Source organism: Anastrepha obliqua, chromosome 1, assembly GCF_027943255.1.
Source record: "Anastrepha obliqua isolate idAnaObli1 chromosome 1, idAnaObli1_1.0, whole genome shotgun sequence".
In the NCBI taxonomy this organism is placed as follows: Eukaryota; Metazoa; Arthropoda; class Insecta; order Diptera; family Tephritidae; genus Anastrepha; species Anastrepha obliqua.
In genome coordinates, this window is record NC_072892.1 from 55,436,821 (window position 1) to 55,453,128 (window position 16,308).

The 16,308-nt window shown below is 37.5% G+C and overlaps 1 protein-coding gene across 2 annotated transcripts in view; it reads left to right on the top strand.

Moving 5' to 3' along the window:
• LOC129236063 (esterase B1) overlaps nt 1–15,919 on the top strand; it is a 37,861-nt gene extending 21,942 nt beyond the window's left edge. For both annotated transcript variants that reach the window (XM_054870251.1, XM_054870252.1), the window contains exons 3-6: nt 7,956–8,268; nt 12,672–13,383; nt 13,446–13,621; nt 15,150–15,919. In XM_054870251.1, coding sequence (XP_054726226.1) covers nt 7,956–8,268; nt 12,672–13,383; nt 13,446–13,621; nt 15,150–15,599 — 1,651 coding nt within the window. In that variant the 3' untranslated portion in view covers nt 15,600–15,919. The remainder of the gene's footprint in view (nt 1–7,955; nt 8,269–12,671; nt 13,384–13,445; nt 13,622–15,149) is intronic.
• The last annotated feature ends 389 nt before the right edge of the window (nt 15,920–16,308 follow it).

Genomic DNA, 16,308 nt, shown 5'->3' on the forward strand with positions numbered 1-16,308 from the left:
GTTCTGTATTATCAGGTCAGTACATAAGTTCGTGCGTATTGTACCCATAATTTTCAAGATTTTTGCATACAAAAAATTATTCGCGGAATATAACGGAACTATTTGTATTTTCTTTGATATATTGTGCATTCAACAAATGATTATAATCGCGGATTCTATCACGTGTTGTTAAAAAATAAAATGGAATCTTCGAACGTGTATAAAAGGCATATTTTGTATTTTTTTTATAAAAGTGGTAAAAATGCAACAACTGATGCTGCAGAAATAAACACTGTTCACGGAGAGGATACCGTGAGTGCAAGGACTGCGCAAAAGTGGTTTTCAAAATTCCGAAGTGGTAACTGCGACGTGGAGGATGCCACGCGCGCTGGTCGTTCTGAAGTCCTTAACTCCGAAACCTTGCTCGAACTCGTGAAAGCTGAGCCAAATTTGACAGTCGATATGATAGCTCAGAGGTCAAATTCATCGCATGGAACAGTTCACAGCCACCTGGTTCAGTTGGGAAAGGTTTCAAAACTGGGAAAATGGGTTCCGCATAGACTTTCCGTCGCCAACCTTCAGCAGAGAGTGAATGTGTGTTCTCAGCTGTTGCAACGGCTTGAAAATGAAAGTTTTTTGATTGAAAAATGGGTCCTTTACAATAATCCTGTTCGCAAACGCCCATGGTTAGATAAAGATGAAACACCAGAACCGACCCCCAGAAATGGCCTTCACCCCAAGAAGATTCTCCTGTCTATTTGGTGGGATATATCCGGTATTGCTTATTATGGACTTCTGGAACCAAACCAAACGATAAGTGCTGATTATTATTCCCATCAGCTATCAAACCTGAATGAGATACCGTCTTTAGTGAATAGACGCAAAGTTTTGTTTCACCACTAGAACGCAAGACCTCAACCGCAAGGCAAACATAAGGCAAGCTGAACGAGCTCGGATGGGAGCTAATGCCGCATCCACCATACTCTCCGGATATTGTACCTTGTGATAATCACCTTTTTCGTGGACTTTAATCCCATATGAGTAACAAGAACTACTCCTCAAAAGAAGCTATAAAAAGGGATATCGAAGCGTATTTTGGCTCCAAGGACAAATAAATTTTTGAGCAGGGAATTAAAAATTTGCCTAAACGTTGGGAAGACATTGTAAATAATGAAGGAAAATATATTATTGATTAAAAAATCCTTTAAACATCTTTTTTATTAATTTTAAAACCACCTTTAAAAAACGCACGAACTTATGGATTGACCCGATATTAAACTCCAAGCCAATCTGAATTGTTTTAGAGGTCCCGACTTGAGCCTCAACTTAAAAAAATCATCGATTTTCAAAAAGTACGATCACATAATTTATTAAAGTTAGTTATAATTCTTTTTTCATTTCAATCATCATTGCAATCATTCGATTAGATTTAAGCGTCTTTACACTCTACTGATGATCAGAATCACTTGAAAATAATAATTTGATCACAGTATTGTGAAGGTCAAATTTAAAAAAAATAAGCAAAGAGTAGCTAAACTTTAATTCTCTAAGGTGTTTTATTTTTTCCAAATGAATAACGGCCGCCCTAGTAAACATATGATAATATTTGTCTGTATATGGAGTAAGAATCTAATATTGTTTCCGCCAGTTTCCTTCCTTCTCCACAATACATTTTCACATTACCAATGTAGCCACTTTTCGATTCAGCCACAACTCTCACCAAGATTCCGTACTTAATAATTTTCGACACATTGCAAATTTTAAGTCCCAATCTTCCACGCCATAGTATGATGCTTTCGTCTAGTGAAATCTCTCTTCTTGGTGTATATATAGTATTGAATTTTTCAACCAAACTCTCATAAACAGGTTGAATTTTAAATAGACGGTCGCTCGATTCATCCATTTCATCGTTGTTCACAAAGTGCCACCATCTCCATATCTCTTTAAATCTATCACGACTCATTGTCTTTGGAAATATTGGTGTTTCTAATAATGGATCTGTTGTCCAATATTCATCGATAGTGCTTTTTGGAAATTGGCCCATGAGAATTAGTAATCCTAAAAATTTCTTGATTTCACTAATAGTGAGATCCGTCCATTTTATAGTTATCTTCTTTTTAAGGTATTTTTCGACGTTTTGATGGTGATATCGGTTTCTGTTACCATCATTTCGTAGAAATTATCATGAAGAAACACATCCAGAGATCCTTCAACGCCGTTAAAATATTTAACTCGATTCGTTCGATCCGAAAACGGTTCTATAGTAGGTGGAATGTCGACTTCAGTCCCTTGAGGTATATAATTTCTTCTTTATAATCAATTTCGCTTTCATCATCGCTAGGTCGTATAGAATTATTACTATACTCGTAGTATCACTATCGTCAATATCACTATCAATATTATCAATATCTAACCCTCTTTCATCGCAATCAACGGCAAACAAATCGTCTCCATATATAATATATCTTTTTTTTCACGTGAAACCATATTGAAAACTTCAAAATTTACTGTAAGTAGAATTTGAACAACCCAACAGCTTCAAACTACAAAACATACTACTATTTGATTATTCTTTTTAATGCTTATTATTGTTGTAGAAAAGTATACCTCTTTGTCTAATAAAAACCATATAAATTTAGTTATTCTTTTTAATGCTTATTATTGTTGTAGAAAAGTATACCTCTTTGTCTAATAAAAACCATATAAATTTAGTTTTAAAATTTGATGCAAAATTGGGAAAAATGCCTTAATATTTTCCTCTCAAATCCACGGTTTGAATTTTCAAATTAAAATCTATTCGTTGACATGTGCGGTTGTGTTATTGGAGAAGAAAAGTGAGAGAAGCAGACGGAGTTTCAGAATTGAGTGAAAAATATTGAGAGATGCAAGCAACCCTCTCGATATGCGCGAATCAATGTAAATGCTTGCCTTTTTGTTAAAGAAACAGTTTACTTAAATACGGTTTAAAATAGATTTATCAAAAATTACCATTTAAATAAAGCTGCATTCACATAAGTTTCGAGTTTTATTGAAGACAGCGCAAGCTCAGCGAGGTCTTCGTCCACAACTCTAGTTCTCCTCTGTTTTACGGTTTCTTGCGGAGGGAGGCTATCAGCACAGAGTTGGCAAAGATTTCGACGTGCCAATGGGCCAGTGGACATTTAGATATGTACTAAAAGACGTATTGGCGTCACTAAAAACACGATTGTGTCCTCCGTGGGTAAATCTCCACACCAGTGCCAATGAAAAACGGCAAATCAAGATGGAATTCTATCAAAAATACTTATAGATTTCCTGGCATCATTTTGTGTGAGGATGGGACGCACATAAAAATTATTTCGCCCACTGAAGATAAATTCATCTATTACAACCGGAAGAGCTACTACAGTATCAATGGCATGATTGATTTCTCCTTTATTGGCGTCAACAAAGTGGCATACTGCTGCCGTGTTGTTACAACATTACACCTGTGGAAGTCACATAAAAGTATAGCGTTTTTTAATAGGTACGCTTCAACTTTTTTCCGATAGGGAGGGTGAACGACGCAATGTTTTTTATTTTTCGCTTGTCATTTGTAAACTTCATCAGTATACATTTCATCATGGAACGCTACATACTTGAGCAACGATTGCAACTCGTGCAAATTTTTTATGAAAATAATCGTTCTGTTGCTGCTACTTTAAGAGCATTACGGCCAAAAAATCATCTTCAGTGATGAAGCTCACTTTTGGCTCAATGGCTTTGTCAACAAGCAAAATATGCGTTACTGGGCAGAAAGCAATCCACACGTGATTCATGAGGCACCGTTGGCCCATATTTTTTCGTTGACGAGAAGGATCGCCACGTTACTGTGAATGGAAATCGATACCGCGACATGATAAACGATTATTTTTGGCCGCAATTGAACGGTATGGACTTAGACGACATGTGGTTTCAACAGGACGGGGCCACAAGCTACACAGCACACGCTACAATTGATTTGTTGAAGAGTAAGTTCGATGAGCGCATTATTTCCAGAAATGGACCGGTCGAATGGCCGCCGCGCTCGTGTGATTTGACGCCTCTAGACTATTTTCTTTGGGGTTATGTGAAGTCATTGGTCTACAGTAACAAGCCGGCGACGATTTGTGAGCTCAGAGCCAATATTGAACGCGAAATTGCTGGAATTTCGGCCGATTTATGCAAAATAGTGGTCGAAAATTGGGTTCAACGATTGGACTTCGTAAAACGTGCACGCGGTGGTCATGCAAAAGAAATCGAATTTCATACTTAAATGTATATGTTCAAACTCGATAATAAAAAAAAAATTAGTTAAAAAAGTCAAACCGTTTGTGTTTTATTCAAAAAAAAGTTGAAGCGCTCTTACTGAAAAACGCTTTACATATACTTCAAACATTTCTTTTTTTTTACAATTTAGTTAATATAGGACTTACATTTTACAGCTTTTTTATTTGTTGCCTTTTAAATCCTCTTTTCATTGTAATTTTTGTTCATTAGTCTAACGTCGTAGTAGAAAAATTGTTCGAAACTCTGAGATTTGACGTTACAAGTGTATTCGGTGAGTGCTACTCTACAAATTTCGAATGTATGTTCGGAGCTATTCGATTACAATTTTTTAGTTTCTACGAAAAACATTCTATGATGAATTGCATGATAGGGCTGATTATCATTTGCTGTCAAAGGCCTCATTGACTAACCTATAGTTGAGCTATACTTTTCGTTCCACAATTCTGCAGCCTTTCTATTAAATTCTGATCAAATGTCATCGCTGTTGGGACTGAAATCATGTAAAAATTTAATTAAATAAATTCTTTGATCTGCCTCGGAATTAATAGGCTACATACAAGCAAGCAAACAGCTTTACAATGTCGTTCGAGAATGCATCAGTGAAGGTGTTTTAAAGACAAGCGGTCCTATAACAGCATCTAAAACAACAACAGTCGTTCGATCTGAGAGCTTGAGCCCTTTCCCACTACCTTGAGCCCAGTCACAATCAACAATAGGCCTTTTTTAAAAATGGCCGCGCACTCGTCTTCAAACCTATTTTTTCTGTTAAGCTAAGCTTTTCGGCCTGCTTGTATAAGACAATGCACAAATAATTTCCGCTACATATCAATGAGTTTTGGTGATAAATCAAGTCATATAGAGGTGGGTTAATAGGTCACGTATATGTAAATATGTTTGCAACAATTTTCTGGCAGATATATAGTACATAGTAGCTGCTGAAGCAGTTGATTGTTTACGTGAATACAAATTTAAAACTGCTTTACTACTTACAATACAATAGTGTTTTATGATAAAAACAATAAAATAATTAACAAAAGTAAAACCTGTAATGCATAAAAATATTTGCCTTGCACGGCAAGTGGCGAATAAGCAATTTTGTGCTAACTTTTACTAAGTAATCGAGTACCTTGCTTACCTGCTCATGCATAAAAGCTAGAGAGCTCCTTGATGCAAAGTCAATATTAGTAGCGGTTTGTTGATTGCCGATGCCAGAATTTCGGGATTTTTTTAATGCAACACCGTATATTCGGGATTTATCCCGGGCTACGAAATTCTTAAAGTCGATATAATATCAGTAGTACTTTTTATTTTTAATATAATCCCATAAATCTGAGATTGATTCCTGGTTATAACTCTCTTGAACACTCGGTAAAATTTTGATAAATCTTTTGATTTTTAATGACATCCCGAAATTCCAGGATTTATTCCGATTTATAAATTTCTTAAAGTCGGTAAAATTTCACTAAGACTTTTATTTTTTAATATAATCCCGTAAAACCGTGATTGATCCCCAGAGAAAGTTATAGAAAGTTGATTTTTAATGCAGTCCCAGTGTTATAGAAATCTTAAAGTCGGTAAAATTTCAGTAGGATTTTTTATTTTTAATGCAATTCCGAAATTTCGGAAAATCCCAAGTCTCCGGGACTTATCCAGGGCTGTAAAGTTCTTAATGTTGGTGAAATTTCAGTAAGACTTTTGATTTTTAACGCAGTCCTGAAATTCTGGGACTCATCCTGGCTTATAATACTCGCAAATCCGCTGAAATATCAGTAATACTTTTGATTTTTAATATAATCACGTAAATCTGGGATTGATCCCGGGTTATAACACTCTTAAATCCGGAGAAAGTTATAAAAGTCTTTTGATTTTTAATGTCATCCCGAACTTTTGGGGTTCATCAGGACATAACTTTCTCAAATTTGGCCAAATTTCTTTAAGGGGGTTCTAGAGGACCGAACTTCGAGCAGTTTTTGACGGCAAATAAAAACAAAGCTATTGATATTTTTACTATCCATTTTTTTATCATTTATCTATTTATATATTAAGAGCACATAAAATGAATTTAAAAAAATAAATAAATTTTCATGGAATTATGCGTCCTTGAAGTGGACGGGGAAACAAAAGGCGGTGTCCTTGTCGTCACGGTTTCTACCCTTGTGGTCATCTGAAAAAAAAGATGGCAAATTCTTAATTAATATCAATGTCATTATCGTATGACGTAAAAAGGGGAAACATTTTTTTTTTCATAAAATGGCGGCTACTCAAAACTTCAGGTCGATTTTTTCCTAATTTTTAAGCTTTCTCGAATTGTTTACACATATTAAAAAATTGAAATTTCCAGTTTTTCGTGCGTCATGCGATAGAGACATATTTAAGGAGTATCCATGATCCACTTCAAGCAAATCGATTGATTAGAACTTGAGATATCGTGCCGACCGTATCGAAAGTAGTAGTTTCAAGAAAAACACGTTTAAAGTTTTACGTTACCTGCCTCTTGTTACAGCCGTCCGCTCAAACCAGTCTAGCTGTCGCGTCACTAAAATAGTTGTAACTTCGAAAATAATTTGAATTTTGAAAAATCTTTTTAGGTAGATATTTTTGATTATTTAAACTATCGAATGTTGGAAAAAAAAATTTCGATTTTTTCAAATTTCTAGACTAGAATACCCCCTTAAGCCTTTTAATTTTGCTAAGATTTAGAAGGCTTAAAATATTCGTATAGTGCTGGAACATACACTTTTTTATTACTTAAAAGCAAATAGGTTTTGCAGAAACTATGTAGTTCAAGATCAACACATTTTTCAAATCGTACTTACATTTAAGTTTAAGAGCATCGATCAGATAGAAAAGCCTTCACTTATTTGTTAAACTTTTTCTTTGGGTAAGAGCATTAATCTGAGTCAAAGAAAAGGAAATTTTATGTTTCGCTAGATGTAAAATATGTCTGTAAAATAGTAAAGTATTTTGGAAGTAAAGCAGTAGGGAAATTCTCTAATTTTTATTAATGATAATTTTCTTTCAAACAAATTTTATTATAAATTTCTCCTCCACACTTAAATTGAAAAAAACTAATAAATCATACCGAGATTTTCGATACTTAAAAAATACCTAGTATGACGGGATCCCGGGATTAGCTTCACTATTAGGTAGTATTTTACGATGTTTTTTTTACACTTATGTCACTTTAATGACTTGTCATCAGTAACTCCCTGCACTTGCTCAGGTTTGTGCCTTAAGTCTTTGGCATGACAAGTAGCTGGCTACTTATGGAGAAGTGCCGGCACAACAAATACACACTTCTATAGACAATTTACAGTAAATGGGTTAAAAATAAAACTGAAAAGGCGTAGTTTGGAGAAAAATGTGCGCGCCCATTTAAAAAACCGCTGATAGCTCAAATGGCTTTACGAATTGCTATCGCCATCGCTACATAGTCGTAGATGCAACTAAAGCACAAAGCGATTGTATTGTATAAATTAATGTTTTATTTTCCTTATTTGCGCTTTTATTGCCACATATTATTTGCGATTATCACGTTTCGCTTGTCATCGCTTACACAATATGTGCGTGTTTATCACCAGAAAGTGACTGGTTTCATTTGAGTTTTACATAAAATCACTATAAATAATTCAGTAACGTTTGCATTTAATGTTCATTTAATTTTTCATTTTTTTCCATTTTATTTTCAGGGTTCTCGAATTCAAGTATCAGCAAAGTAAACACACAACCAGCATTTACGAAGTGGTCAAGACCACCAAAGGCCAAGTGAAGGGCGTGAAACGTCTCACCATTTGGGGTGATTCTTATTTCAGTTTTGAACGCATCCCTTTTGCCAAACCTCCAGTGGGGGAATTGCGTTTTCGTGCCCCGGAACCAGCTGAACCATGGAATGGTATTCTAGATGGCACTGGCCCCGCCGAGAAACCACTGCAGACCTATGTTTTATTTCGCAAATATAAAGGATCCGAGGATTGCTTGTACCTGAATGTTTTTACAAAGAATGTGAGTATCTGATACATTTGGGAATTGATAAACTTGTTTTGGGCAAAATTTATGAGTATGCAAATATTGTGTTGTTCGGAAAGTAATTTCGTTTTTTCCCGCAGAGGATTTAATTGTATTTTTTCACAGCTAACTTCACACTTAAGTCGCGTTGTCATTATATGTTTTCACAGCTGATATAGCAAGGCTTGTGTGTAAATAAGTTCAATTGATTTTATACAATAGTTTTTGGTCGGTGCCCTTTTAAATATGGAGAGCAATAAGCAGCATTTTCGTCATATTTTACTTTTTTACTATAGAAAAGATAAAAATGCTGTTCAAGCCAGAAAGAAATTATGCGATGTGTATTGAGAAGATGTGCTGAAAATACGCCAATGCCAGAACTGGTTTGCAAAATTTCTATCCGGTAATTTTGATGTCGAAGATGCACCACGTTCTGGAAGGCCGTTTGAAGTTGATAAAGACGTGATAAAGGCATAAGTTGTTGCAAACCGGCGAATAACAACACGTGAGATCAGTGAGAGGTTAAATTTATCGAATTCAACTGATTATGGCCACCTGAAAGGCCTGGGTTTAACCTCGAAGCTCGATATATCCACGAAAAAACGAGATTACTTTCTGAACAACCCAATAGATTTGACTCAAAAGCAGGGTCATTGCTTAAAAAAAGGAAAAACTTTTTGAAAAAAAAATATGTTTGTGTAGAAAAATCTCTCGTTTGGTTTGAGTCCTTGTCTGACTATACTTCATAATTAAATTTATGCTTATAGCGTTATATTTTTTCACTGATAAATTTTGCTAGACATTTTACTTTTAAAGTAGTAAAGAACTTAAAGAGAAAGGAGATTTAAGTATAATAAGAAAAAAAACTAATAATTCTGAAATTTTTTGAATGTTGAAAATTTTGGTATATAGTTAGTTCTTTAAGAACCGGATCCAGCTGCCCCCTTCTCAGACATCGGTATCCCCTTGCCCGTCGTTAAAGGGAAACTACACAACTTCTTTCTAAGAAAAGCGAAAGACAGATGGTGGTCTGTCTCATCGTGTGCCATTTCAAAAGCACTGTAGCCTCAATACGATATAAACAGAACGCTTAAGGTGATGGGAACAATTCAATTCCCCATTCAATTTCCAAACTCATTGCGGTGATCACTGGTCACTTGGTGATCGGCACTCATGCGGAGAAGCTTGGAATTCCGTACAACCCCCATTCCAGAAGCTGTGGGGATCCTGCAGAGAAAGAGACTGTGGAACACTTTCTCTGCAAATGTCCGGCTTTGACGGCTAGGGGCTTCAGATTCCTCAGCGTCCCCTTTGGGGATGACTTGATGAAATTCTCCAGCCTAGATCCCTTTTCTCTCCTCCGCTACATCAACAGCACTGGATGGCTGTAGACGGTTTTATCTCCCCCTTAATCCTTTCATAGGTACCACCACATTATGGTATCAAAACGGCACGTAAGTGCTACTTGTAGTGTACCTGGGGTACTCTTGCCATCTTACCTACATACCTACCTAGTTCTTTAAGGTGTAATAGTAGTAGTAATTCTTTATTTATTTATAAATATTGCAACTTACATTTCAAAAATTTATACAATAATTCATTTAAATATTGTATATAAATACAGAAAGAAATAATAAATTTATGTCACAGCTCAAAAATTAACAAAAATTAAGCTCTGCAATAAGAAATTTTCTATAGCGTAAGACTGAGTATAAAAGCAAGTTAGTCCTTACCAGTTGTGGCCATTAAGTATATCTATTACTTCTGCTTCATTTAGCTTCGCTGCGTTTACGTATCTTGTTCTGATCTCCTTCAGTACCGGACATCTTCCTAAGAAGTGCGGCATATCTTCTTCCTCGTTTAAATTGCAGAGAGTTCATATTTTCTGGGTATTTCCATATGTGGCTTAACTTTAGTAAACTACATCCTGCTCTGAAAATTATTGTAATGTCAGCTAGTCTCATATCTTATTTAATATATGATTCCCCTTTTGAGTAGTCTAAATGTTTATAAATTCGCGATGCGCTTGACTGTGCTTTTGGTCTTGCCATGTTGAGATCTTTTATTTTCATTTGGATAAGAAGTTGCATACAGCGGTCTTGCCAGTCTATAGCGGTGAAGTTTTCATCAAACTTTAGACCGAACTCCATTCCCATGTCGTTCAGATGCTTAAGCCAAAACACATTTGTACCTAAGATGCCTTGTGTTAGCTTGTGTGGGAGTCTTTTGCAATTGTATTTATAAATGGTTTCCAGATATACTTCATTTGTAGTTCTAAAAAATAAATGTGGCTCTCTTCTAAATTAGTTTCTAATGTTATTACATAATTCGGAGTGAATTAGGGTAGTTTGAGGATTTTTTTTAATGAAGTAACGTTGAAGTTTATTTACTTCATCGAACAGCGTATAACCCTAGATTTGAGCAGCGCATGTTTGTATGGCTGTGGACACAGCCTGAAACAGCTTCCATTTAGCTTTGTATGAGATGTATGGCTTAGCTAAGAAATTGTTGCATGTGCAACTAACACTAGCTTTTACTGAAGTATTACTGGCTTCTAAGTACTTGCCGAATGCCATTTTGGGTGTGAGAATGACACGAAGATATTTATATTTGGCCTCCAATTTAATTTCTTCACCTTGGTACCACCATTTTTCTGCCTGAGAAAGTCGTCCACCTCTTCTAAAGATCGTCACCTCTGATTTATTTGAGTTTACTTCCATATTCTATTCAGCGCAGTATCCCTCCAGATTAGTAATCATGGATTGCATGGCTTTAGGGTTATCCGCCAAGAGAACAATATGGTCGGCATAAAGGAGAAGATGTAAATTCATGCCATCAACCAATAGTCCACCTTCCAAATATTCGTGAAAATCATTTAGGTATAAAGTGAACAATAATGGCGACAAGAGACATCCTTGTTTCACACCAGTGCAGGTTTCAAAATAGTCGGATACTTTTTTTCCCGTCCAAACTGCAGATCTAGTATTCTCGTAGATATTTTCTATCAGGTTCTTTATTTTACTAGATATTCCCATCTGTCGAAGTTTATAAATCAACGGTCTCCTCGGCACCGTATAATATCTCCGATTATTTTTACAATTATATATATATATACTTTATAATTTTGTAGGATAACATATATATAATATAAATGAGTACCCGGGTTAGAAATGAAGACACCATTTTTTGAACTTTTTGTTATTTTTCAACATAGTCCCCTTTTTGAAAGATACACTTCTCCCAACGCTCCGGTCATTTTTTTCACCGCCCATAAAATATGATTTGTCGAACTTTCCGAAATACGCATCTGCCTCGGCGAGGCAGCGAGCTATTTCTTCATGTTAGGGAACAGGTCGCAGGGAGCTAGATAGGGTGAATACGGGGGGTACGGCAGCAATTCATAACGCAATTCGTGCAGTTTGGCGGTAACAACTTCGGATGAATGTGCTGGTGCATTATCGTGGTGAAACAGCACCTTCTTTTTCGCCATATGCAGCCAGGTCTACTGCAATTTTTTGTGAAAGTGGTCCAATAACTCGCTGAAGTATTGCCCAGTTATTCATCAATCTTCCTTCTAAAAAATCCATGAGGATGACACTGTTCGCATCCCAAAGAATCGACATTCCCACAACCATTTCGGCCTATGGGACTGTCTTCGCTTTCTTTGGAGCAGATTCACCGCATATTGTCATCGGCGATGCTTCTGCGCCATACGATATACAGTATATATTATATATAAGTCACTCAATTTTTGTTATGCGTCTTGAAAATACATATATGGCTTGGCCTAACCTTTTAAGCAGCAGGACAGTAGCTACACCTGAATTGAGAGTATTGGGATCCCTTTGACTAAATGTGGTCTGCTCTTGGAAAGGCAGGTATCACGTCAATTCAGTGATTACTGGGCGAGTACACCAAATTTTAAGACCGCGAGATCATCTTGGCCACTTGTGGGTCGAGGATGATCCAGGGATCGTCTAAAGTTAAAGTGTCAGCGGGTGCACTTACAGGACAACCGGTGTCGTGGCTCCCATTTATCAGCTACGCCTGCTGTCACCTGTTCAACTTCATCAGCAGCTTGAAGCGGTTAATATGATAGAACCTCAACTCAGTCATCGGTTGGTCGTCATCCATACATAATTAAAAAAACTTTCAGATTAGTTCTGTAAGAATATCCAGGTAATGGGCCTTATTTTCAGCTTCTTCCGTGTAGATTAAAGTTGAATTTGTCAAAAGTAAAGGCAATTGAGTGTTAGCGTTTCCTTACTGTTGTCATTTCCTTATTAAATCAGTTCCCAGCGAACATCATCAGAACATTATATGCATATTCAAATACCACTTCTAAAAATGTAATAAATGCTTTATTGTACTTTCCATATACTTTTCTTTTTTCTTCACAGATAAATCCCGACAAGCATCGTCCGGTTATGGTTTGGATTTATGGGGGTGGCTTTCAGATTGGCGAAGCCTCACGTGACATGTACAGTCCGGACTTTCTGATGTCCAAAGATATCGTGCTTGTGACTATCGCCTACCGCCTCGGCCCCTTTGGATTTCTATCATTAGACGATCCCGATGTAAACATACCGGGCAATGCAGGCATAAAAGATCAAATACTGGCATTGCGGTGGGTAAAGGAAAATATCGCAGCATTTGGTGGTGATCCCAACAATGTGACCGTTTTCGGTGAGAGCGCCGGTGGTGCTTCCACACACATTTGTATACTCAGCGAACAGTCAAAAGACTTGATACACAAAGGAATTGTGATGTCTGGCAGCGCATTATGTCCTTGGGCAAATCAACCAAACAGGCGATGGGCTTATCGGCTGGCCAAGGCACTTGGCTATGAAGGAGCGGACGTAGATAAGGAGGTGTCTGAATTTTTACTAAACACAAAAGGACCCGACTTAGTGCGTGGCAATGCAATGGTGCTGACAAAAGACGAAAAACACCACAGGATACCATTTGCTTTTGTGCCAACTGTAGAACCATATTGGACGGAACAATGTGTGATGAATGAACATCCATATGAGCTAATGAAAAAGTCGTGGAGCAATAATATACCAATTATAATTGGAGGCACCAGCTTCGAAGGTTTAATATTTTATCCAGGTGAGTAAAATCTTAGGTGCAAATTACAATTTAGAAATTAATAATCATTCGTATTTTTGTAGAGATTACGCGACGTCCAGCAACGCTCGATGAAGTGCGGAATTGCAAGAATCTCTTGCCACCAGATGCGGACATTCATGACGATGTACAGAAGGCTGAGACATGTGGCCTCAGGCTCAAGGAGATTTATTTCGGTGATGAGGAGTGCTCGCGTAAGACAATGATGCAGTTTCTGGATGTGAGTGGAGTGTTAAAAAACAACAACAAAATATATAATATACAGCGCGCGTACGGTACTTGAGGGCATGCACATATGTGGCTATAACTTTCCGAAACCATTATTTTTCATTTTTCTCTTTATCAGATAAGGCATAGAGGACTACAAATTAACTCAAGAAATAAAGAGACATGCAGTTACTGTCGCAATATGTGCAAATCACACCGATTAGAAATCTCTAATTTTCCTAATTACGTCCGTTTATTCGTTCATTCATTCATAAAGCTCGCCGTTAGTTGGAAGCATCAGGCGTCGATGCAGAATCTGTTGCAAAACGCAAAAATGCAAGGAAAGTTCTGACATTGTCCGATCTGCAGAATTTATTCAACAAGTGCAAGCAATCACTGAGGGCCCTTGCGAGTGAGCTTAATGTTTTTAAGGGTCTTATCCGTCGAGTTGTCCATGAAGGCCTCCGGTATAAGAGCAAACATGACAACAAGAAGTTATTTGATCAATCGAACTGAGAACATCGAACTTACGGCCGAGTAATTGATCCTGAGCGAATGGGTCTGGTACTGTACGAGGACAAAAACGAAGTACTTCCTGTCATCAAACAAATAGTCGGCGCACTCGCGTATCAGCACCCACGTTATTGTTGACAGTTCTGATTTTGAGGTTGTAAAGGACTTCGTTTATATAGGAACCATCATCAACACAGATAACAATGTCAGCCTTCAAATCCAACGTAGAATCTCACTTGCAAACAAGTGCTACTTAGGCGACTGAGTAGTAAAGCCTTCTCTCGGCGAAAAAATCTAACACTCTACAAGGCTCTCATTACCCCCGTCCTAACGTATTGGAGTGTTTGAGAGAAATATTTTGTGGAAGATTTTTGGACCTTTGCACGTTGGTGATGGCGAGTATCTTAGGCGATGGAACGATGAGCTGTATGAGCTTTACGACGACATGGACATAGCGCAGCGAATAAAGATAGAGCGGCTACGTTGGCTGGGTCATGTCATGCGAATGGAAATAAACGCTCCAGCTCTGAAAGTATTCGATGCGGTACCAGTTAGTGGTAGCAGAGGAAGGTCTCCTCTACGTTGGAAAGATCAGGTGAAGAAGGACTTGGCTTAATTTGGTGCTCCCAACTGGCGGTGCTTAGCACAGGAAGAAACGACTGGCGCGCTTTTTTAATCTCGGCCAAAACCGCGCCAATCAAGAAGAAGAACATTTTTGTCTGAAACCAATAGGCATCCTCGTAACACCATTTCTTCTCTGAAGGTTAAATGCAGCCGTTATGGTCCATATGAGTAAAGAGCATTTGATTCGGGCATGCAATCGTTTACGGACCCGGATCGTGGAGGTTATTGCAGCTACTCGAAATTTTATTGAGTGCTTTTATAGATACAAATATAATAAGTAAATGTTGTGTAAAAAATTCGTGAAGTTTCATTAAATTTTCCTCAAAATTAGTTGTTCTCAAATATTGTACGCCCTTTTATACATTATTTTAATATATTACTAACTCCCTTTTCCACTTCAATAGCTGAACTCCTACCGCGACTTCTGGCTACCCATCTATCGTACATTGCTCGCACGTCAGCGCCACAGCACCGCTCCTACCTACGTCTACCGCTTCGACTATGACTCACGTGAAGGCAATGCCGTTCGTAATATTTTGTGTGGCCGCAATGTGCGTGGCACCTGCCATGGTGATGATCTGTGTTATCTCTACTATGCCATGTTCTCACATCGGCCGGTTCATGGCTCCAAAGAGCACGAAGTGACACGCACAATGGTCGATATTTGGACAAGTTTTGCAGCAAACAGTGATCCCAATTGTGATATGCTGGAGAATCTGATATTCGAGCCGATCACACGTGATGTGGGTGAAATCAAATGCCTGAATATTGGTGAGAATGTTGAGTTCATCGATTTACCTGGTATGGATAAACTGAAAATATGGAGCGAATTCTACGCGCCGGGAAAATTGTGAGATGACTTGAGTACGTGGCAATATTTGCAGCTTAGCGGGTGTCTACCTCAATGATATTACTGTTTTGTTTGGAGAGCAAAAATTATGCAGTTAAAGAATTATTATATAGTCATATGCATACATATATATGCGAGCGTATATATATAAGTGTTTGTTGGGATGGAGCTTTTTGTTTTTAAATATGAAATTTATTAAATTTAAATAAGCCAAACCAAATAATATTAGGGCAGTTCACAATTAAACTGTACATATTCAGTCGAAACACCTTTTTGTACATACACTTAGTAAAAATAATAAAAATAATTATTTACTACTTAATACAGTATGCTTGAATATTGTGCAGCCAACAAGCTTTTTACAGGAAATTTCGAATTTTTTTTTGAAAGCGTTGATTAGATTTGAACTAAAGAATAATTATGCCGAGCCTTACATGTGAGGTGATTTCCCCGAGGAGGGAGAGTATTGGGATCCCCTTGACCACGTGCGGTCTGCTCCTGGAAGGATGGGTTTCGCTCCAACTCAGCGAGAGCTAGGTAAGTACACCAACTTTTAAGGTCGCGGAATCCTTCTGACTACGTGCGGATCGAGGGTGCTCGAATGATTTTCTTAGGTTGACAAAATCGGAGCTCTCGCACTTCTTGGGTGTTCTCATAGGACACTCTCCGCAAGGTGTGTACGCGAGACTTGGAATTACTTCGAGCCCTTTTTG